This window comes from Gigantopelta aegis, chromosome 3 (genome assembly GCF_016097555.1).
Source record: "Gigantopelta aegis isolate Gae_Host chromosome 3, Gae_host_genome, whole genome shotgun sequence".
In the NCBI taxonomy this organism is placed as follows: Eukaryota; Metazoa; Mollusca; class Gastropoda; order Neomphalida; family Peltospiridae; genus Gigantopelta; species Gigantopelta aegis.
The window spans coordinates 62,671,964-62,697,177 of record NC_054701.1 but is presented as its reverse complement, the minus strand read 5'-3'; the positions used below and the strand labels follow the sequence as shown (position 1 = coordinate 62,697,177).

The 25,214-nt window shown below is 36.0% G+C and overlaps 2 protein-coding genes across 4 annotated transcripts in view; both read right to left on the bottom strand.

Moving 5' to 3' along the window:
* Window positions 1-1,206: 1,206 nt before the first annotated feature.
* On the bottom strand, window positions 1,207-9,812 carry LOC121391530. The gene is made up of 6 exons (XM_041523128.1): window positions 9,774-9,812; window positions 7,962-8,010; window positions 3,673-3,830; window positions 2,689-2,847; window positions 1,744-1,796; window positions 1,207-1,331 (listed from the first exon to the last, which is right to left on the bottom strand). Exons 2-6 carry the CDS (start codon window positions 8,003-8,005, stop codon window positions 1,296-1,298), a joined length of 450 nt encoding a protein of 149 aa, XP_041379062.1. The 5' UTR covers window positions 8,006-8,010; window positions 9,774-9,812; the 3' UTR covers window positions 1,207-1,295.
* An 8,777-nt stretch (window positions 9,813-18,589) lies between these two features.
* LOC121368399 (coiled-coil domain-containing protein 63-like) overlaps window positions 18,590-25,214 on the bottom strand; it is a 23,831-nt gene continuing 17,206 nt past the window's right edge. For all 3 annotated transcript variants that reach the window (XM_041493103.1, XM_041493105.1, XM_041493104.1), the window contains 3 exons: window positions 24,670-24,921; window positions 21,431-21,534; window positions 18,590-18,817 (listed from right to left, as the gene is read on the bottom strand). In XM_041493103.1, the coding sequence (XP_041349037.1) occupies window positions 18,646-18,817; window positions 21,431-21,534; window positions 24,670-24,921 (528 nt within the window). In that variant the 3' untranslated portion in view covers window positions 18,590-18,645. The remainder of the gene's footprint in view (window positions 18,818-21,430; window positions 21,535-24,669; window positions 24,922-25,214) is intronic.

Below are 25,214 nucleotides of genomic sequence, written 5' to 3'. Positions count from 1 at the left end.
TTGGTATGAGTTTAAAACTTAATACATGTAATATGTTTTTATACGTTTTAGCATTATACTCTACTAGGCCTATGCCAGTTCATCAGTTATCTTTTACCGCAGACGGACTATATGACACTGGGTCTAAATAGTTGGAATCTGCTTCAAAATACCAGTCGTGGAACTAATCTGGATAGGGAAAAACAAACCAATGAGTCAACTGATGGGAATCGATCCTACGACGCACTGCAAACGCACCGGTGGACTCGGTTACTGCATTTTGCAGCTACATGTGTAATGTTCATGTACAACCATTTCGGCATGGTCTTTACCAAACTGTTGTCGGTAAAACGCTTTAAACATTTTATATTTAGCAACAAGCATGTGGCGTTTAGTTTAGTAATGATGGATTTGGAAGATGGCTGTTTTGACCTTTTGATAACGAAGCAGACAAGAATGTATGGTTTATAAACGCAGGAATATATAGGCTAAATTATAGATTTGATTTTAGTGAATTTTCCATGTTTAATATTTAGTACTATTTATTGTTTGTATATAGAACATTATATACTAGTCAGCCCGGTTCCAGGGGTGGGGGTGGGGTGGGGTGGGGGTGGGGGGCGCAGACGGGCGCACGCCCCATTGTTTCGCAGACTTTAAAAAAAAAAAAATAATAATGAAAAAAGACAACAAAAAAAAAGACGTTTAAATGCCCCTGCCAATCTGGTTCTGCGCCTGCTAGTACATCTTTGATAGTTGACGTATTTATATAGGCTATATCGTAGTACGGAACTGGCCCTTGACCTGTGGGTGGGGTGGTGGAGGAGGGGTATTATAATGAAACTGGGTAAAAGATAAATCACGAAGATTCATCCATTGAACTCGTTATTAAAACAAATTTACTGTAGAACCGCATCATTTTATAATTTGGTGAGTATGTGAGGGGAGGCGTGCCACCACCACATTACACTCCATCCCCGCTCAGCTCCACCGGTGAGGACGCCAAGTACATGCACTGAATTGGTTCCTTGAAATGTCTACGGTGTGTCACAGTAATTTACTTTTAACTCATATTTCGCCGCCTCCCAGCCGAAAAATTCCCCCTCCCTCCAAAAATAAAATAAAATAAAATAAAAACCCCTCAAACAAAACAGCAATAACAAACACAAAACAAAAACAAAAACAACAACACAAAACCCGCAACAACATAAAAACACAAAACATAAAGACAAAGAAAAACATTTTTTATTAAGGAACTCTGTCTTGTTAGCTTCTCGAAGACTGAGTTCATTGTAGTTCAGTTTTTATTTCTGCATTCATGGGCGCTGCACCGTCTTGCAGTTCTTGTATAGCTGTAAATAACACAGTATAATTAAATTACTGTTATATTTATTATGTTATATACATGTAACACTTAAAACAGTACTAAACTGATTTGCTTTACATTCATGCAAACACAAACATATATAAGCACAAACACACATATACATATATGCGTGTGTGCTGGGAAGACATACATACATTGCATACATACATACATACATACATACATACACACACACATACACACCCATACACATTCAAACACATACACATACACCACGCACGCATGTACACACACACACACACACATTCATACAGATACACCACGCACGCATGTACACACACACACACACACACACACACACAATTGGTACTGGTATATATTTGTCTGAATCACCATTATATACGTATACGATGCATTTCTGAATTAAGAATACATACATCTTCCATCCATAATTTGAATTCATGGGTTGTTACAGTTCCATCCAGATCACCTGTAACAGGATAACACCGTGTTTACATTCACATAATTACTATACTTAGAAGGAAAGAAAGAAAGAAATTAAAAAAGAAACAGAAAGAAAAGAAAGAAAGAAAAGAAAGAAAAAAAAAAGGAAAGAAAAAAAGAAAAAGAAGAAAGTATATAATTATAAGCTTAGCAATGGTTTTCTGTTTATTTCATCAACCAACCTAACAAATAGATAGGCCTACCTGCTTGAAACATTCCAACTGTTTTCTTTCGGAGATTTTAATTTTTATAAACGTGAATAATACCACGACGACGTCATCCCTCCTTTCCGCCACTGTGAAGGGAGTCACCGTGAATTTAAAAAAAAGAAGAATAAAAAATCATCTTTATGTTTATTTTAATTTTATTTTTTTCCTTTCACAGCACAAAACTGAAGAAGAAAAAAACATGTCAACCAGTGGTTCGTTCTCACCTCCGAATCCCTTCTGGTGACGCACCAGGCTAGAGATTTTCGAAGCTATCTTAGAGCTACGATATCGTAAAATCGTCGTAAGTTATGACATCACAATGACGCATGCTATATACCCTACGACAGTTTTACTATATCATAGCGCTAAGAGAACTTCGAAAATCATGGCAGTTTTACGAAGCGATCTTAGCCCTAAGATCACTTTAAGTGCATAGCTACCTGGGACCGTTCCACAAAGCGATCTTAGACCTAAGATCACCATAAGTCCATAGTTACCTTATGCACTAAGGTGATCTTAGTGCTAAGATCGCTTCGTGGAACGGGGCCCTGGCCGATTTTTTTATGAAGCGATATTAGCGCTAAGATAACTATCGCATGCACCTAAGTTGATCTTAGCGCTACGGTCACTTCGTAAAACGGGGCCCTGGTCATAACGTGTAATTCTTACCGTCCATGTCCCTAATGATCGCAGTCAGGTCGCCGCTGTCCAAGACGTGGTCGTGGTTGGTATCCATGTGGAGCCACAGGTACTCGGCGAAGTGTCTGACGTCACGATAGTGGTTCTGCCAGCGATGTACGAACTCATCATGGTCGATTTTTAGGTCATCTTACAAAAAGAAATTGTTCATGAGACACTCGAGGCGAAAACAAGACCAGTTTGAGCAGCAACACTCTGGACAGTAGATTAGATAATGTCATTACTTTTGGAAAGAATAGGAAAGTCATATTTGCTTAATGACACCCCAGCAGATTTTATACTACTGTTATATTAAATATCTAAACTATATAGTCTTCACAAAGGGAACGCTTTTTTCATACTATGGAATTTACTACAAATTATTTATTTCTGAGCTGATTGTTTTCTAAATTGCAGTTATTGTCAGTGAAGTCAGTATAGTAGTCTTTAAATCTGATTAACCACTACACCACCGAGGCCAGTGCATATAAATGTTTATGTGGTCAGCTGAGAATACAGAATCGGAGGAAACCGATTTTTTTTTTTTTAAAGAATGTATATTAAGATTAAGATATAAAAAAAAATAATGACAAGTAGATAGTAATCGAAAAGAAAGATAGTTAGCATATTTTTAAAGAAAGTTTGTTTTGTTTAACGACACCACTAGAGCACAATGATTTATTAATCATCGGCTATTGGATGTCACATATGGTCATTTTGACATAGTCATAGAGATGAAACCCGCTACATTTTTCCATTTGTAGCAAGAGATCTTTTATATGCACCATCCCACAGACAGGATAGCACATACCACGGCCTTTGATATACCAGTCGTGGTGCACTGGCTAGAGCGAGAAATAGCCCAATATGCCCACCGACGGAGATCGATCCTAGATCGACCGCGCATCAAGCGAGCGTTTTCCCACAGGGCTACGTCCCGCCCTTTCATAATTTTAATGACATTAGTGAACTTACGGGGATGGGTATCGAAGCTGATGATAAATTCTGCGATAATCTCAGAGTCGCTGACGTTTCCGTCCTGATTGTGGTCCATTTCACGGATAACCCAGTCGATCACGTGATCGGCAGTATGCATGTCATGGTTACTATGAACGCAGCTGTGAGAATGCTGTCTATAAAAAATTATTTTTAGTTAGCACGATGTTTGACTGCATGAAAATATGTGATGGCCATATCAGAAGCCCAGCTATATATGAAAATGACGTCCATTTTTAAAAATGCACTGGCTGGAGCGAGAAATAGCCCAATGGGCCCACCGACGGGAATCGATCCCAAACAGACCGCGCATCAAACGAGCGCTTTACCACTATGCTACATCCCGCCCCAAAATTATTGACTGGTACTTGTAAAAGAGAACTGTCGTCAGAGTTCATACCTTGCCATTTTCATCTTCGCACAGACAAAACAAACGAAGAAGGGTAATTTTCTGCCAATTTTCATTTCAATAGGAATAAAGTGAATAAAAAATTAAAGGTGTTAGCCCTTTATATTGATGCATAAAAAGGTTTAAACCAATGTGAGAGCACATTCCTATCACCGAGATTTGAACCCATGTCATTATAGATCTAATTACCCTTAAACTTCAAAGCAAATTACCGGCCTCGGTGGTGTCGTGGTTAGGCCATCGGTCTACAGGCTGGTAGGTACTGGGTTCGGATCCCAGTCGAGGCATGGGATTTTTAATCCAGATACCGACTCCAAACCCTGAGTGAGTGCTCCGCAAGGCTCAGTGGGTAGGTGTAAACCACTTGCACCGACCAGTGATCCATAACTGGTTCAACAAAGGCCATGGTTTGTGCTATCCTGCCTGTGGGAAGCGCAAATAAAAGATCCCTTGCTGCCTGTCGTAAAAGAGTAGCCTATGTGGCGACAGCGGGTTTCCTCTAAAACACAATGTCGGAATGACCATATGTTTGACGTCCAATAGCCGATGATAAGATAAAAAATCAATGTGCTCTAGTGGCGTCGTTAAATAAAACAAACTTTTTACTTTTCAAAGCAAATTGTTTGTATCTGCAATGGAGATAAATACATTTTTATTACAAGCAGTTTCAAATGTTTTTTGATGAGTTAGAATGACTTAAGCTAACAGGTAAACGATATTTTCAGTTTCTCCGCCAAAATGGAGGCCATCATCACATCATTTTTATTCATAGACAACAGCAAAGAATAATTACTTTTTTTTATAACTTTTTGCCAATTTTCATCATCATATAAATAATACAAGTGACTAAAAACTTAAATTTATTAGCCCTTCCTCTTATCTCAGTATTGAATAAGTCTTGCATCCCTAATTGCATAGTACTGGCGAAAACATTCTTCAAGCCCCCACAAAAAATGTTCTGATATACTATAGGGCATACCGATTAACAAAAGCTAAACAACATAAAAAAAAATTCTTTACTTTATTTTTCAAAAAAATTTCATTGGCAACCAAGCTAATAAAAAAAGATATTTTTATTTTATTTTGTCCTTTGCTTTTTTCAGATATTTTAAAATATATAAAAGCAACTGAACAATATTCAATCAATTGAGTATACCTAACCACAGCCAATTTTGAATAAGAGGATAATTTGTGATATATGTTAACAGATAAAAAAAAAAAAATTGCAGTTATTTTGAAAAATGGCCACCATTTTCATATTTAGCTGGGGTTCTGAAATGACTATCACATGTTTTCATACAGTTTAGATATCAGACCACTTGAAAACCATAGTGGTTTTTAGTTACATGTTTTGTAGTCAAATTTGTTCCTGACAATTTGCGCTCAGGTCCAGAGGACTATCGTATGGGTTACAGCTAATAAATAAATAAATAAATAAATAAATACGTTTACAGTTGATCATTAGTCTTCATGAATTTGATGATACTGAAGATTTTGTTATTTAGGTTTCTTGTTTAAAATATTAATTTCTGTGTATGTCAAATGTTTCTCCTCGTTATAAAGTTTGTAAGTACACGAACAAAAAATAATAATAATAAATAGACCCCCCCCCCCAAAAAAAAAATAAAAAAATAATAATAATTAAAAAAATTATGAACTTAGTGCACTAGAACTGATTAATACATGGCTTTGGTAAGATTTCTTATTATTATCTCGGATATATGAACAGGGCCGTACTTAGTGGGGAGGGGGAGGGGGGCAGAGTCCCCTTACGAATTTCTATTTTTTATTTTTAAGTTACCGTACTTTTCTAACATCCGTCCCCACCCCCACAGTTATTTTAGGCTAAATAGGCCCTGGGATCATCCACTGCACAGTAATGACATTTGTCGTTCAGTTTATTCCAGGCAACACTGAACAGTTATGTGGGTTGTTGTTTTTGTTCTTTTGTTTTTTTGTGGGGAGGGGTTGTTATTTTAATTTATTTTTTAAAATATTAATAATGAAAATATAAATTTATTTTCTTTTTGTTTGTTGTTGGTAGTGGGGTTTTTTGTTTGACAGTTTGGTGTTTTTGTTTGTTTGCTTTTTAGCACCGACAGATACAGGCCATAAATAAATTTAACATAGAGACTACAATGACGTTTCGCAAATTATGCTAATCTCGATTCACAGTCTTAACTTAAATCAGATCTTACTGCCGAACCCACTTGGACATCCGTCTGTAGATCTAAGCACGGCTAATGTCGTCACGTGTCTAAATTATCTTTTATTCTTCCAAAACCAGTAGTTGATTTTAGTCATAATGTAGACTATTGCGTACAGTATAACGTGTTATGGCAGGCTGCTATTAGTACTGTAGTTGATTTTAGTCATAATGTAGACTATAGCGTACAGTATAACGTGTTATGGCAGGCTGCTATTAGTACTGTAGTTGATTTTAGTCATAATGTAGACTATTGCGTACAGTATAACGTGTTATGGCAGGCTGCTATTAGTACTGTAGTTGATTTTAGTCATAATGTAGACTATTGCGTACAGTATAACGTGTTATGGCAGGCTGCGATTAGTACTGTAGTTGATTTTAGTCATAATGTAGACTATTGCGTACAGTATAACGTGTTATGGCAGGCTGTGATTAGTACTGAAAGAAAGCAATGAAGGCTTTCAGAGTATAGGTAGGCCTACAGGATTTTGTGAAAGGAGAGGGCTGTGTCACGAAGCACATGTTTGAACGTTGTGGCGGGGGTAACAGTGGCGGATCTACGGGGGAGGGGGGAGACTAAATCTTGCAACAGTTATATATATTTTATTTTTTTTACGTTGGGGAATCCGAGGAATCACTTCGGGAAAATTTGTGCTCTTCGGCCACATGTCACTGCCTCCCCCCTTAATGGATTTTCTGGATCCGCCCTTGGACAGGATAGCATCATATTGAGCCGTGGTCTAGTGGACAGGCTGCTGGACAATCAAGCTGACGACAGTGGTTCAAACCTCTGCCTACCATTCTCATTATCTTACGATTACAAAATGTCCGTGTTTATACGATTTCCTCAATTCTGATTGGGCGACGCGATTTTATACACTTTGTGACCGTTATACAACGATATATTCGCAAAAAAATGACGAACAATTCTTATATAAAACAAATTCCAATTTCTCCCATGATTTCAATCTGTTTCGATCCTTTCTGTCAGTTTCCTCCAACTCTGTCTTCTGAGGTGTCCACACCATCGCTTAACTGTCTCAAATTCCTCCACGGGTGCAGTCTCTGTGTACTTCCTTGCACCCACCTGACATCCTTGTCCTCTGCCGCTAACAAAGCTGGTCTGACTCACGACACTAACGTCCGCCGGTAGTACGGGAGCATAGTAGGTCGTTACAAGTGCCTCTTAACAATGCTAGAAGTAACTACTGAACACTCTCCGAATTGGTCAGACTAAGCCCACGGCTAAAGCTAAAGGCTAATGGGGAATGACAAGTGTGTGGCACAGATAGCCACAAGAGACAAGCACATGTCGCGGTTGGAGAGACAAGGACTGGGATGTGGAGGTGGACAGCGAAAGAAGTTGAAAGATAGGAGTTGCTAGATCGGGAAGAAATGAGATGAAATTTAAAGGCGTAAAAGGAAAGGGGACACACACACGCACACACACACACACAGATATATATATATATATATATATATATATATATATATATATATATATATATATATATATATATATATACACACACATATAATAATAATAATAAATAAATAAATCATACTGCACCTCAAGCGATCGCTCTATTGGTGAACTACAACCCTCTACCCTTCAAATGGATAATTTAAAATTATATTTATAATTTATCTTACCCATAGACAACTGTCACCGCCAACAGGAAAATAAAGATTTTCATGCTGTCTGCAAGATAAAATTAAGTTCTTTACAGATTGTAATAAATTTAATATATTAGAGCCTACGTTTAATATTCTATTGAAATTTTTGTTTAAATCAGATATTCGTTTTCTGATTCATTAATTAAAATAAAAATAAAAATATATATATATCAATTATTTGGGGGTGTTTTTTCCCCAAAAGGTTTGCTTCACACACACACGCACACGCACACGCACATACATACCATCAACCATGAACTTTTAGCTAGCATCATGCATGCGTAGCAAATTTATATTTTAATCCTGACCTATTGAACCGAAAGCGATGATAAAATACTGATAAATTCCAATTTATTAAATTGTTTACCTCGTCCAAACAAAGGTAGGCTATTTATCAACCTGATGAGGAATTAAAAATAGATCTTTTATAGGAGATTATATTCTACTTTCGAATTCTCTTGAATTGTTTTATGGATTTTTTTTCAACAAATAAAATATATCGACAGAATATAATACATGAGTGGCCGTTTGATACCATTTATCTCACGAGTTGTTTTAAAATGTATCGAACGAGCAAAAGCGAGTTTGATACGTTTTTAAACAACGAGTTGTGAGATAACTGGTATCTAACGGACATGAATGTATTATTCTATTTCTTACATATCCTCAAAAAAAGAGAAGTTTTTAACTTAAAATTTAAGCAAATTTTAACATCTTTTTCGACTAAAAGATATTTACAACCCTTTGCACTTGTAGCTGACTTACGCGTCACAGACACGTGATTGTTAGGTTAACTATACGTCACAGTGTGATCGATTTCTATCGTGTTGTTTTTCATTGGATATATGGCATTGGTGACCTGACCATCATCTAGGGGAAGCCAGTCGTTTGTCTTGAAATTGTTAACACACGTGCGTGTGTTAACAGGGTAAGTGTTGTCGTAAATAACGCATGGTGTTCTCACCAACGGGTGTGGAAGAAAGATGTATAAAATTTTAATGTCGGTAACTGTTTGGTATTTGGACGACCTTGGCTTATAATATGATCATAATTAATTATGGTAAGACCCAAAAGAAAAGAAAACAGAATTTAATCCAGTCGCTGAGAGGGGTTCTGTGTACACGTTTAGCTATAGAGAATTACTATTCAGGTTATTTATCTAGACCATATAGAAGGTGAACAAAAAAAACGAGGGAAGACTTTCCGAAAGATGGCGATAACGTATAAAGTCCGTCCAATCCTCTTACAAAAAATGTTTGATTTTTTATTTTAATAAATAAGTAAAAGTGTTTTGGAAATAAATAAATAAAACCCCACCATTGTTGTATGCAATTTAGAAAACAATCTGCTCAGAAATAAATAACTTGTAGTCAATTCTATAGTATGGAAAAAGGTGGTCCCTGTGGGAAGGACTATAGTTACTGTTATGTAATGTTTACAAAATATGTTCCCAATTTTTATTCATAAACTAAATACAACTAGTTGCAGACAATTCATTGTTTTACAAAATATTGTTTTTATTATTAAAATTTAGTATTTATGTTACCAAAATACAAATTAAAAACAAAAACAAAAACATAGTGATTTATCTACCATTACAATACGTTATGAAGTGGAGAAGGTAAAAATTCGTTTCTTCCAGACATTAAATGTTGGGTCCATTTTATTATTTTTTTAAAAGAGAAAGAAATAAAAGTTATTATTGTTTTTAGCCGACATGAGCACTGCACTATTTGTAATTCACACAAATGAGCTGAATTTTAATGACATAATATATAATGTACATACTGTGTGGGGGTCTTGTCAACAAATGACGTTTACATTGAATTTGGCAGAACTTACCTTTTGTCAGAAACGACTGGAATCAACCTTGATGTCCCGCCAGATGGTGAAGTACGTTTATATTCCACGCCACTTGAAGACACACCTTTATCATTGCTTATCTCACACACGCCACTTAGAACACCGACATTCCGGTAGATAATTAAAATACAGGCTAACAACTCTTTATTTTCTGCAATGTTTTTTGTTTAAATCAAATGATGTATATTTTTGATGTGAGGATAAAAATGCAATATAATTATAAGTGTTTTATAAGCAAGACTTAGTGCTTTGATGACGGTGACATCTCGAAAGATTGCTATGATTGAAATGCAAATGTGTCACTCAATCTATGAGAGATAGAGATAGACAGACACAGACACACACAGAGAGAGAGAGAGAGAGAGAGAGAGAGAGAGAGAGAGAGAGAGAGAGAGAGAGAGAGAGAGAGAGAGAGAGAAAAAAACGAGAGAGAGAGAGAGATAGAGAGATAGAAACAGAGAGAGATAGAGAGAGATAGAGAGAGAGACAGAGAGAGAGAGAGAGAGAGAGAGAGAGAGAGAGAGAGAGAGCGAGAGAGAGAAAACTAGAGAGCGAGAAAACTAGAGAGAGAAAACTAGAGAGAGAGAGAGAAAACGAGAGAGAGAAAACGAGAGAGAGAGAGAGAGAGAGAGAGAGAGAGAGAGAGAGAGAGAGAGAGAGAGAGAGAGAGAGAGAGAGCGAGCGAGAGAGAAAACTAGAGAGCGAGAAAACTAGAGAGAGAAAACTAGAGAGGGAGAGAGAGAGAGAGAAAACGAGAGAGAGAGAGAGAGAGAGAGAGAGAGAGAGAGAGAGAGAGAAAACTAGAGAGCGATAGAGAGAGAGAGAGAGAGAGAGAGAGAGAGAGAGAGAGAGAGAGAAACTAGAGCGAGCGAGAGAGAAAACTAGAGAGCGAGCGAGCGAGCGAGAGAGAGAGAGAGAGAGAGAGCGAGAGAGAGAGAGAGAAAACTAGAGAGAGGGGGAGAGAGAGAAAACGCGAGAGAGAGAGAGAGAGAGAGAGAGAGAGAGAGAGAAAACGAGAGAGAGAGAAACTAGAGAGAGAGAGAGAGAGAGAGAGGGAGAGAGAGAGAAAACTAGAGAGAGAGAGAGAGAGAGAGAAAACCAGAGAGAGAGAGAGAGAGAGAGAGACGGAGTATGAAGGTGGGTTGAAGGTTTAGGTGAGGAGTCTTATGCATCAAAGGGAGATAATAGTAAAAAAGAGTTTTACAAGTGCTATAAAATTCAATGCACTAAAACTGATATCGTATCACAAAATGTTTCCTTTGTCATGCAGTTGCCTTAAATCAACAATACAAATCTCAAATATATTTTTGATTATTGAATCATTTACAACAGATGATCTACATTAATGGTTTTTTGTGGGGGTTTTGCAACACACCATTCTTTAATTTATTTTAGCTGCAATTGTGGATGTAGGTTACGTGCTGCATGGTGTCATTAATCATGTCCAAAATATAATATTGCCAAACACTGTCACCAAAACATACATTTCTCTTTTAAAATAACTGGCCTCGGTGGCGTCGTGGTTAGGCCATCGGTCTTCAGGCTGGTAGGTACTGGGTTCGGATCCCAGTCGAGGCATGGGATTTTAAATCCAGATACCGACTCCAAACCCTGAGTGAGTGCTCCGCAAGGCTCAATGGGTAGATGTAAACCACTTGCACCGACCAGTGATCCATAACTGGTTCAACAAAGGCCATGGTTTGTGCTATCCTGCCTGTGGGAAGCGCAAATAAAAGATCCCTTGCTGCTAATCGGAAAGAGTAGCCCATGTAGTGGCGACAGCGGGTTTCCTCTTAAAATCTGTGTGGTCCTTAACCATATGTCTGACGCCATTTAACCGTAAATAAAATGTGTTGAATGCGTCGTTAAATAAAACGCTTCTTTCTTTCTTTCAAAGTAACTCGGAGAGCAACAAAAAAGTATCTGATAACACATATGGGCGGAGGGTAATTATATCTCACATCCTCCATGCTTAGTGAAATCAAAAAATAATGTTTGGATTACTACGGGCCTGTTGATAGATAGATAAACAGACGGACAGACACAGTCAGATAGATAGATTGATGGCTGCCTGGCTGGACAGATACACTGTACTGCAGTCATCGAATATGGAAATTAAGTGAAGGCAGGTAGGTAGGGGTCTGCAGCCCATTTTTTAAACTAGGAATACCCCTTTGATAAATGTGACTTAATTTTCTTAGTCCTGGATTTGACACCCAATAGCCTTGTGCGGGGGTTGTTAAATATTCATTCATTCATTCCGAGATTAGCTCCTGGTACAGGCATGTGATTGAAACATTTCTAAAAAAAGCTGAAAATTATACATGCGTGGCGAAGGCACGTAATTGAGTGCAGAATGCGAGTGCGAGTGCGAATAATTTTTACATGCTCATATACCACTAGAGTTTCGAGCATGTCCGAAGCGGACAATTTTAAAATTTTCATCCAAAAATTAAATAGTGGGCCTTTTAAACTTTTGATGCGCATCTCTAATTAATATAATTAATAAAGAAAATTCTACTCATTAATTTTGGTCGCTAGATTAGATCGGGTGGTCAAAAAGAAATTAGATAAAATCGGTGGCCTGACTCGGGATGGAGTTGAAAATGAGCAGAATTTTGAAAATAGCAATTAGTAAAAAAGTTAATAGAATTTAAAAAAAAAAGAAAAAAAAAAGTTACAAGCCAAAAATAAAAAGAATTGACTGCTCGGTCGAATATTTATATAATTTGGAGCATTTTAGAATGACAGTCCAAAAATAAATAAGAGAAAGAAGAGAGGATCGGACTATTTAATAATATTAAAAAAAAGAAAGTAATTTCGACATAAAATTTTGAACGAAGGTCTAAAAGTTTAAAGTCCGATCTATATGTCCACGTGAGTGGCCTCGTTAAGGCCGTTAGGGTGCACAGCTTGTAGGGACGAGATGGGTTGCATCCCGTCAAGAAAACCACTAGATTGACAGTCAATAGACGTTGATGGTGTAGTGCTGTGCTGAAGTACAGATGTTGAGAAGCTGGATCCGTTTGAACGAGAGAGAGAATCAGACTAGGGTATAGTCCAGTTGTCATGGGTTGGTATAGTGGTGCGGACGGGCCCGACTCCGGAGGATACGAGATGGTATCACAATAAAACAAAGTAAAGTTTAGAAAAGAGTAGTAGGGGCCGACCCCGCTTCCTATTTCTTCTTAGAGTGGGACGGTCAATCTTCCAGTGCTGCTAGGGCAGGCTCGGACATGTAGAGACTAAACGCGAACAACCGTGGCGTTCTGCAGAATGGCCGTCATACGAGTCACGAAAAAAACAAGTCAACATAGACAGACGGAGAAATGACGTGGAGGCAAGGAATCTCGCTAAAAAAGAATCCAAACTGTCGAAACGAGAAGCGTTCCAGCGTTCAATCAGTTCCAATGGTCGCATACATCCCAGTAGAAAACTTCACTTCGCTGACAAAAACAACGAAGTGATGGATTCCCAAGTCGAGCCGCGAAAGTACGTGCAGTGTGCACAAGCGAAATAAACATGTCTTACCGCGTCGAGCTCCAGACGCGGAATGGTGCAGAATGCAAGGAAAATGAATGAAAGGAAAAAAATGTAAAATGCGGAATTCCGCCAATTAGCGGAAGAATCACATGCTGGGTTTTTTGTGTGTTTTTTACAAGTAAACAATGCTAAAGAATTGGAAGATGAAACCGCATATTTAACCTTATCGACACAATATGCACATATTGTACTTTTTTATAGCAGAAGTCACCCAGCAGTTTTTTTTTAACTGTTTGAGAGCCATTATCTTAATTAATTTCTCGATTCCTTTTGTGTAATTTTGTTTATTGTTTGTGTAGAAGTTATGGCATGCTGAAAATGTGCAGAGCAAATTCCTTCTAATCCCTTGTTTTACAAGTATAGTGAAGTCCCATAAGTCTATTTGTGTAATTCACTGCTGTCAGATCAAAGTGTTTTAAAAAAAAAAAAAAAAAATTAAAGTTGAGACATTACATTAAAAAAACCCCAGCTAGTATACATATAAAGTTAGTGACCTATTTTTAGGCATCATTGATCTTAAAGGTAGAGTAAACTCAAACAAGAGATTTATGTGTTGGAAAGATGCATACCCGGACCACCAACACATACTGACACTTTAACAAATGAAAAACGCGTAATTTTAGAGTTAATAAAAAAACATGATTATTCCTGCTAACTGGGGACAGCCATTTAGTTTCGTTTTTGTGACATCCGGTGGTATAGCTTGGGGCGAAGTGACATCAGCTCCGTCCATCTGCTCAATGCACAGTGTAAACAAACACTCTAATTTATGACAAGGCGCTTCGCTTTCATCAACCTGACTTGTAAAACAACATAAATGACTTGGTAGTACAATAAACTATTTAAGTAAATATATTTCAATTTGCATCAATAGAATGAAATGGAGTTATAGTATTTTTCTTTTTTTTTTAAATCCAAAAAAAAAAATGCATACTATTAAGCCTATTGGTATGCTACGTTCAAGGAAAAACGACCACTCACGATACCCAAGTGATAATTTTCTTTTCTTTGGGACTACGTAATTGGTTAGTTTTGTGATTTTTGATGGGAAAGTCTACTTGATCAAGGGTTTGACAGAATTACTTACAGTAATAAAGTGATAATGTCCATTACGATTTGAGGGGCGTCTGCGCGGCTAACAGACAATACCTTGTGATCTTAATAAAAGAGGCACGTCTTTTTAGTGTGTCTAGACACAGTGTCTGGGGACCGTCTAAATATACACCTGCCAATCAGGAACCACAGGTACAGGCCACGGAAACAAACAACCAATTAACTAAGAAAACACTCCGATTATTATTTCAGTACGTGGGTTATTTTATGTACAAATAATAATACAGTTATTTCAACACTTTGACAATGGTGGTTTATTTTGTATTAAATATAATATATAATTGTTGCTGGCTTACTGGGATGACTATTATTACAGAATAATGCGATGCATCCGCAAAAATCAGGTATGTTTTGTTTCTTCAGTTCTAAGACTAATTCCTGACATGACACGTTAGGTATTACGTAACCACCAGCTCGCCAGAGGGCGTATTCATCGGGATGGTACAAAATGGCTGCGCCCGTTATATATAGCAGATGTCACATTTAACCGTTTTATTAATTAACTATACGATTATACTTGTTGATATTAAGCAATAATGTGCATTATATATCGTTGAATACGCATACCAGGTCAAATGCCTTGATTGTCCCCTCCTTTAAGGGTGTATACCAACAAATCAAATTCCATAGACAAAAATAGTAACATATGTGGCTAAAACTCATACCTGCAGCGTGTCATCGACATATACACCACATCATATAAATACTACCTCCCTTCTCCCTTAAACTAAATCATAAAAAATTGGGGGTTGAGTACTTTTTTTTTTTTACAGTATCCCATACATGTTTTAAGCACAAGGCTACTTGACACAGTGGTACTAGATGAAATAAAATTGCATACATTTTTTGCCCAGATGAAACTTGGCTTTTTTTTTTACAAAAAACACACATTTATCACCAATGACAGGACTTGTGGTATTAACTGCTGTATCAAAAGTTGGGTGCACCTCGAATTTTGACCCAGCCAGATGTTATTTGGTTAGTACTACCTTAAAAAGTGATGAGTAATACAGTAATGAACAGATCAGCTTCGTAGTCCACAGACAAAATAAATATGCATTTTATTATAGTAGAAATCTAAAAATAACATGTACATATTTATAAATATATAACTTTACATATACGGTAGATATTGAAATTTTTTTAAAATTAGATATCTAATATAAAATATAGCTTTTTATAAATACATTACTGTGCTGACACTTACTGAACACAAATAATATGTACATTTAAAAAAAATATATCAATGAAAAAATGAGCCTAGTTATTCGAAGCATTGTTAAATGCGCAGACCCTAGTTTCAGCACATAAAAAAAAAGGTACACTAAGTTTAGTTAATCAACAAACCTGCAACACATTTGGATAAGGTTATAACAGAGACAAGCTAAAGTCTTTGATGGCGAAATGACGTCCAAAAATAAGACTAGAGCTGGTCTCAATAACCATTACTTCTCAGACGAACGTACATTTTTAGAATTATGAAAAATGCATTTTGGAGTATTACAAACACCTGGATGACCAAAACCACTTCAGGTGTATGAAAAATTAATATTCTAAATAATAAAATGTAAGTACTTCTAATTTAAATGATCCAAAACGGCTTTAATAGTGAACAATTCATCATAGTGTTTAAAAACTAGATTAGCATATTTTGTGCAAAATACAAAAAAAAAGCTGACACATTTTGGAATTACGAGAAAATAAAAATTGAGGAAGGTAAATTTGAATATATATCAGCAGAAATATGCAATTCGAGCACTTTTCAAGATAATTTCACCAAATTCAAGCACTACATGGGTTTTCGACAAATTCATGGGCTTTTCATTATGACCACTCAAATTAACATACTTCTCAAATCTGTACGAACCCTGTTAATGTCTGAATTTAGAACATTTGTCTTGTATATAACTGATGTTCGAATAACTAATCTCGGATTTATAACTTCAAAAATATTTACTGCTGATGAAATTAATGAATGAATGAATGAATGAATGAATGAATGAAACATCCCAGCACAAAAACTACACTGGCAATTGGGTGTCAAAATAAGGAAAATAACTGCTGATGGTCACTTTCAGCTTGATAACCTCACAGGAAGGAAGGAAGGAAATGTTTTATTTAATGATGCACTCAACACATTTTATTTACCGTTATATGGCGTCAGACATATGGTTAAGGACCACACAGATATTGAGAGAGGAAACCTGCTGTTGCCACTTCATGGGTTACTCTTTTCTGTTAGCAGCAAGGGATCTTTTATATGCACCATCCCACAAACAGGATAGTACATACCACAACCTTTGTTATACCAGTTGTGAAGCACTGGCTGGAACGAGAAATAGCCCAATGGGTCCACCTATGGGGATCAATCCTAGATAACCTTACAGTATCTTTGGTAACAACAAATTACATAACTGGTTCTGTTAATTCTGCCCAGCTGAAATTCATCGGATTGAATTGAACATGCATAGACATGTACATAAACATATGCATAGAAGTACATGTAATTGTATAAACAAAAGAAATTTCAATACTTAAACAAAAGCATAAATTAAAATGTGACTGTTTTAAATTTATAATTGTACGTGTATATACAAGTAGACACAAAAATCTTCTTCCAAAGTAAAACATGATTCATAACATACTGTGTGTATATATATATATAATATAATGCATAGGTTTATACATAAATTACATACATATTATATACAAACGTACAACCATTTTTAGTGTATTGGAACAGAGCAGTATGACAATGTAATTTGTGAATAAAAATACAGTATATCTTGGCTCAATTATAAATGCTGGTTAAAAAAATAATAATAATAATATAAAAAAAATTCAGTGTACTGTAAATCTAGAAAGTTTTGCGAGCAATAAAGTACTGTGAAAACTGTGAGTGAATACCAAGCACAGTACTTTCTCTACACAATAGTATGATTATATTTGTTAAGTAACGAAAGACAAAAATATCAGTACTAACAATTTAATTTAGCCTCTACCTTATATGCTAAACATTATAAAATGTTACTCGTGGCAATGACATTGACTGTGAGTTACTTAATTCACACAGAACAAACTGGTGACACAATTCCAATTTCCAATTATTTAAACCAACATATAATACTAGTATGATCTTTCACCTTAACACCGTGCTTGTATTGTTTGTGATATAACTCATTAGCTTAGGTCACAATACTTACTGGCCTCGGTGGTGTCGTGGTTAAGCCATCAGAACTAAGGCTGGTAGGTACTGGGTTCACAGTCCAGTACCGGCTTCCAACCAGAGCTAGGTGTAAGACCACTACACCCTCTTCTCTCTCACTAACCACTAACAACTAACCGACTGTCCTGAACAGACAGCCCAGATAGCTGAGGCATGTGCCCAGGACAGCGTGCTTGAACCTTAATTAGATATAAGCATGAAAATAAGTTGAAACGAAACAAAACGCAATACTTCCTAAACACAGTTTTGGCCATTGTTGACCACTCACAATACTTTCATGTCACAATACATAGTATATTTATAAAGTATATCAATATATAACAATGCGACAGTTCAAATTTAATTTAACACAACAAGATACCTAAGAAGCTTTTGCTAAGGCTACAGTAAGCCGAGTGTGCCAAAACTGTAAGACATTACGGGAGGGGTGGGCAGGGAATGCCTTACCAGTTTTAGCCCTGCCCCCTCCACACCCCCAAGTATTTTAGAATGATGTGTTAAACAGTGCTGAATGAGTGAATGAATGTTTGATCAACACCCCTGCATTAAACAGTGCTACGCGTGTATATACATTGTTTACTCTGTAATTAATGAATCCTGTGTACTGGAGTATGACAAGGTGTATTGTTTTCATCTTTGGCAATTTTTATTTAAATTCCAAGAGCATATTTACCAACTTCAGTCTTCTTTATTTTCTAGTTCCATTTTTCATTTTAATTTGGTATTTAAGAACTGCTCCCCCTCCAATCTTTCGTTAAAAAGCAAATTATGGTCTCAGGTTTTAAAACATTTACTGTTAGAATTAAAAAAATGTGTAGAGCTTCACATATTAGAAGAAAAAAAATACAAGAGTCTACTGTTTACTGTATTAACTTTTATTGACCAGTTTTGGACCAAATTATGTTGTTGCTTTTTCTAATCTTCCATCTTCCTTTTCTCTAGATTTCTCTTATGCTCATGATCGTGGATACTGGTTTTTCTTATTAACACATCTTCATTTTCTTGCATTTGTATCACTTTTTGGGCACAGGCACGCAACTCTTCCACAGTGAGTGGTTTATCAGGAAAGGCCATAATGTGATCAGATCTGTTGATAAAAATAAATAAATACGAGAATTCTTTGTCATTTTTGATGAATTTATCAATGTATAACACTAACAAATTGTATAAAATTGCATAGTGTAGCAAAGTAGTTTTATACTAAATTGAAAAAGATTCACTAAAAATTACAAACAATTCTTCTGATCACAAACACAACCTATTATGTTAAAAATACATATAAATCAGTTTGAAACATCTTTTTCATGATCTGCTTCACATAATGGTGTTTGACACGGGGCTAGCTCTGCCAGTCCACAAATTCACCAATTGTGAATTTTAAGAACAACTGACACATTTTATTTTTATTTGGCAAAAACAAAATTTGTGAAATGATTGATATTTTGTTGGGAAATAACTATAGCTTTTACATTTTTGATGAGATAATTTGGTGAAATGTTCTGATCACCCAGAGCTAGTCCTGTGACATTCACTTTTTAAGTGACATCAGCCAATGACAACGCTCAAACTTAACGACGGCACTATATAGCAACTGCTGTATTTGTGATATGAATTGCTGTATTTGTGACATGAATTGCCGTATTTGTGACATGAATTGCCGTATTTGTGACATGAATTGCTGTATTTGTGACATGAATTGCTGTATTTGTGACATGAATTGCTGTATTTGTGACATGAATTGCTGTATTTGTGACATGAATTGCCGTATTTGTGACATGAATTGCCGTATTTGTGACATGAATTGCTGTATTTGCAAATCATATCACAAATACAGCAATTCACATCACAAATACGGCAATTCATGTACCAATGCCTTTTTTTTTTTTTCCCCTCTTGGTACAAATTATTGCCATTGGTTGGAGAGATAATTTTAGTTTTTTTATATTTGTTACAAAAATTAGTGCTTTGAAATTGCTGTAGGCAGACTCAAAATTGCAGTAGGTGAGTATTTAAAATTGGCTTATGTCAAAAACATTTTTAAAATGCCATAGATAATAAATTCTTAAGTTCGAACCCTGCAATCATACTCAAGTGAATCGTACAAAATAGCAGACAGTTTGTAATTATCAATAAATAAATGTAAAAAAACCCACACCCCGGTATATTTAACATAATGTGACTCAGGCCAGCTCACACAAAAAAAAGGATATGTAAGAAGATCCAGTTATAACAAGCAATAATACACGTCCCGTACTGGACCTAGCATTTATAACATAAAACTTTCTGAAAGGGTGATAGTGCATTTACTGCTTGTGATGACAGCTTCTTTTTGAGTGATGACAGCTTCTTTTTGAGCAAATTAAAACCATTAGCACATGTCCTCCTCTATATAAATAAAGATAAAAATGTGGTAACACACCAATCCACTGGTTCTTGCTGCTTAAATTTAGTATCTAAGATGCTTGATTAATTGTCGTCTTTGTCACATTTTCACACATAAAATAAATTACAAATATTACACTTCAAATTACTGGCCCATAGGACTCGGGAGGAGAATGTGACTTGGGGTGACCGTGCCCCCCACTTAAGGATGAAAATGCATGTTTTTTGTCCTCCTCTATATAAATAAAGAGCTGCCGTCGCTCCGAGACACTCCAAGCTCCCCGAAGTAGTACAACCTTACCTAGGACCGTATCCTCCTTTTTTTGGGCTTAGTTGGACTTTAAACTTTTTCGATCGAGCTTCAAAATCTTTATGTTTATTTTTTTATAAATAATGTGGTAGCCCATTCTCCAACTCCAGATACCATTCCGATAGGCCTGAATTATACCATTTTAGGGGATAACTCTACTGTATTTTCCCATTTGCTGACATAGATTGGACGTTTTTTGACTGTTGCAATTTTTTTGGGGGGGCAACAGATTTTTTTCTTTTATTTATATGGAGTAGGACCAAAAACACATACATTTTCATCCTATAACAAGTGCCCCACGCCACCTGGCTCCTATGGGATTGCGCGTCGTGGCAGGCCATTGGTCTACAGGCTGGTAGGTACTGGGTTCGGATCCCAGTCGAGGCATGGAATTTTTAATCCAGATACCGACTCCAAACCCTGAGTGAGTGGAGGCTCAATGGGTAGGTGTAAACCACTTGCACCGACCAGTGATCCATAACTGGTTCAACAAAGGCCATGGTTTGTGCTATCCTGCCTGTGGGAAGCGCAAATAAAAGATCCCTTGCTGCCTGTCATAAAAGAGTAGCCTATGTGGCGACAGCGGGTTTCCTCTAAAAACATCTGTGTGGTCCTTAACCATATGTCTGACGCCATATAACCATAAATAAAATGTGTTGAGTGCATCATTAAATAAAACACTTCTTTCTTTCTTTCCTATGGGATTGCATAATATGTATGCTAGAGAAAGTTTCTTCATGCTGTCATAAAAATAAAAAAAATCCTGTTCTATGCTTAAGTTCTACGTGCATAGTTCACCTTCAAAAATCAGCAGCCAGTTAAACATAGGTTTGTTTTACCACCTCAACTTTTGGTGGCGAACCAATCAGATTGGTTCTTATAAATAAACTGAATTTCACAAAGAAACTATTATATAACCAATGACTATATAGTAAAGTGGATTTTATGTAACAGGTTACCATCAATACTTTAAATAAGACCATGTACAGGCTTATTGTCGATACCAACCTTACTTCTGGTGCCTTGATGTGAGCCCTGGGAACTTCATAAGGATCAAAATGTCTTATGAAGGACATATCAGAATCGTTTTTCAGCATCATAGGGTCCCGCTTCTGAAAATTATATTTTCATTGTGTACTTTTAAAAATTATTTCAACTACCTGTAAATGCATGTTGAATTGTTTTTGGTGCTTTATTAAAAATAAAAATATATTTTCGGTTTTATTATTTCAGGAAATTTGGACCAAAAAGAAATTGTATTAGTGTATAAAAATCGAGTATTTTACAAAATAAAATGAAATATCTAAATTAACATGCTGTATAAAATGATCAAGATATGGCATTGGCAGGATAAGTGAGGGAGGTAAATTTAGTGATAAACTAAGACTAAAAAACCACTATTCAAAATATTTTTCAAATATTTCAGTATTTTTGCTGGTCTAATACAGAGGGTGCTGCATGAACCCCCTTTTTGCATTTTGCCACCCACTTTCACGTTCTGCACCCCTCTATTTTCCCCAACACCCTACTACATTTTATGTATCAGCTGACATTTCAATTCTTTAAATATCATGTATTTAAATACAATATAACAATGGGATGTAAAGAAACAATACTGACGAAAACTCATCGGTCCATTCCAGGTTTGGAAAGCTTATAATGTTATATAACTGAACCAGTCATTTAAACAGCTTCTATTAAGTCACACATCAGTGTTCCTTTGTTTGTTTCATACCCACAAGAAAAGTTATATTTTATTTGAACAATGAAAGGATTTATTTTTATTGTGTCCTCGATCTCCAGGTAAACCCATTTATTTGCCGTCAAATTTGTCACGTGATCAGAATGGTCATCATGTCTTTTGTGTCCACCAACAGTCGGTCGTCTGATATTTCGTCCTGAATTGCAGATTTAATTGGTTATAACTATGAATTTCACTTTCTGTCATTTATTTTATTTAGCAATTTCTAATAAAATATGTAGGGCTTCTAGATTATGGTAGCCCAACTCCCATTGCTAGTGATATTCTATGTTGGGCCAAAAATAACTACTATTGCCATGCCCGACGGCTAGTGAAACAAATTTGTCAAATGTTGCAGTTAAGTCTGTTTTGTATGAATATCCTGCCCCCAACCCCCCATCCCCCCATGTTAGTGTTTTTAAGCTATATCTCTCTCTTTAAGTAACAAATCCGATTTTTACTATTATTTAGGAAAATTGTGAATATTTTATCTTGACTAGTAAAAAAATTTAATGACTGATCCCATAGTTAGTTGATTTTATAAAAATTGTAAAAGCCCTGAATATGAGAAACTTAAAACATTTTCTGGGATATCACTGCTTATAAAATCAATGGAAGTAGGAGTGTTCATCCATAGAATTATCTATCTTGGGTGCTAAATAATATTTACACCGCCTTTATTTAAACGAAACTACATTTATTACCCATATGGTTAAAAATATCTTGGTACATATCAAAGAGATACGTCCCACTTGCGTTACAATGTCATCAACTGGTGCACTACAACCTTACCGGAACATTAACCAAACCAGTTGAGTTATATAAATGAAGATCGATTATGGGTAATAAAAAGGATATTAAACTAACTACCATTTTGTATCATATTTATGTCCCTTGTGAAATAATTTTCACTGTCACTCGGTAAAGCGTGTGACAATTGAAAATTATTTCACTTGGGACATAAACATGATACGAAATGGAAGCTTGTTTAATATTCTATAGTTATCAGCTAGTGATCAAGATGACAGATTTGTTTAAAGAAGATAGAAATAAATTTTAAAAACATATGTATTCTTTTAATATGTCACCCTAGTTCCATCCAGCGAAAATAAATTATAATTTGGTTAATCTACAAACCTGTAACACACTTAGATCACGTTTTTATCAAATGGAGTGAAAAAGCAGGTTTTACATCAATAAATATAATGGGAATCCCCATGTCCCAATTGCTTGAAATAATTTTGAAAGTTAGTATTCTGATGTCACCGGTAGATGTCGCTCGAAGCACAACAATGCCTACGTCACGACAAATTTCACAGACTTGGGGTGCGTTCCTTTCACCTCTCCTGGACATGTTCCAACTGTTCTGTCCTGGTTGTATCCCCTCTCCAGATATCGTAAGACTTAGCAAAATTATTGGTTTTAAGGGTTTGTAACGTTTTATATTGAGACACTTACTTGTCTGAACTTTATTGTTACTGAAAATGTTCACGAACTGTGAAGAAAAATCTCACAAATGAACAACAACAAATCGGACGTTGATTGCGCGAACCGTGCACGAGAAAACAAACCGAACCAAAATGATAACGGTCACGTGGTATACCAACGTCTGTGACATTGAAATGGAAATATCCCCTCTAAAAATATATTAGACCTTGTCTGCTCAAAGTTTTTTTCTCAGAGGCTCGTGCCATTTTATGAAATACGAAAAATGCTTTTGTGGTATTACAAAAAGCAGGATTACCAGGATTACCAAAAAACACTTCAGGTGAATGGAAATGTATATTCTAAATAATAAACGGTAAGTAAAGTGCAATTTTATTTGTGAAAAAATGGGTTTAATAGTGAAAAACAATGCCGTAATGGTTAACAACTAGCCGTAACTAGGGTGTGTCCCTTTAATCGACAGACCAACTTTATCTCAATATATCTGTATTTCTGTCTTGTTCATAAACATAAAAGTTGAGTCGGCTTATACATCGAATTTTTTTTGTTTTGTATCAGCTATTGATGGGCAAAAAAAAGGGGTCAGCCTACCGGCTAAAGTACAGCAATATATGTGAGTTTTTTGGGGGTTTTTTTAAGGAGGTGATGGGAAGTTGCACCCCACCTTTAATTTTTCCCCAGCAAGAAATTTGTATTTCAATATTTTTCTGGAATTTTAAAACATTTTCTCAATGTTTTTTTTTTAAATAATAAAAACACTGACAGACAAATAGACAGAAAGATAATCAGAGAGACAGACATGGGTGACAGATTATTAAAAAAAAAAGTTTACATCTTGTTGGAAAATCACTAAATAAAAAACTAAAATAAATAAAATAAAATAAAACAATAAGAACGAACAAGTGCAGGAGCATAAGGAATATTATATATATATTACCAGCATTGTAAGGAGGTGATATGTGTTGAGTAACTCATTTAGTTTTTGCTCAATAAAATAAATAAAATAAAACAATAAGAACGAACAAGTGCAGGAGCATAAGGAATATTATATAGATATTACCAGCATTGTAAGGAGGTGATATGTGTTGAGTAACTCATTTAGTTTTTGCTCCATGATGCCCATGTACTGCATTACAGTATTCTCCGTAAGGCCATCGTGAAATCCTAGCATGCTGGTCAGGCATGAATCATCACATTCTAGGCAGCGAAAAAGCAAGTCAATTCCATCAAGCACCTCCTGCAATGACTGACTCACTTCAGCGAGTTTCTTTTCCACTTCATCGGCCATTGTCCCAGCATCATTGCCTTTTACCTATAAAAAATATATAAAATGTCATGACATGTTCTTGATCTGTCTAGTGAATTTCTCATCTTCATTCACATATGGTCCAGGGTGAGCAGAGAAGTTTGGCAAATTATCTTTTAAGTAAAAAAAAGAGGTAAAAACGTGGTTATTTTCCAACAAAATTTCAATCATTATATGAAATTTTGTTCACCAAATTAAAATGAAATTTGCCAATTGGTCTTAAAGTTCACAATTTACAAATTTGGCAAGTAGCAGAACACTAGCCCTGCATACCACCAGACCTCCGATCAAGCTATTCT

Bases quoted from the DNA above. Each gene is read 5' to 3' on its own strand.
- LOC121391530 (XM_041523128.1), bottom strand. From the start codon at position 8,005: ATGAAAATCTTTATTTTCCTGTTGGCGGTGACAGTTGTCTATGG. The intron at 2,848-3,672 runs GTAAGTTCACTA...TCTTTTTGTAAG, and splicing joins CAGCTTCGATACCCATCCCC to ATGACCTAAAAATCGACCAT. The intron at 1,332-1,743 runs GTATGTATTCTT...TGTTATTTACAG, and splicing joins TCAAATTATGGATGGAAGAT to CTATACAAGAACTGCAAGAC.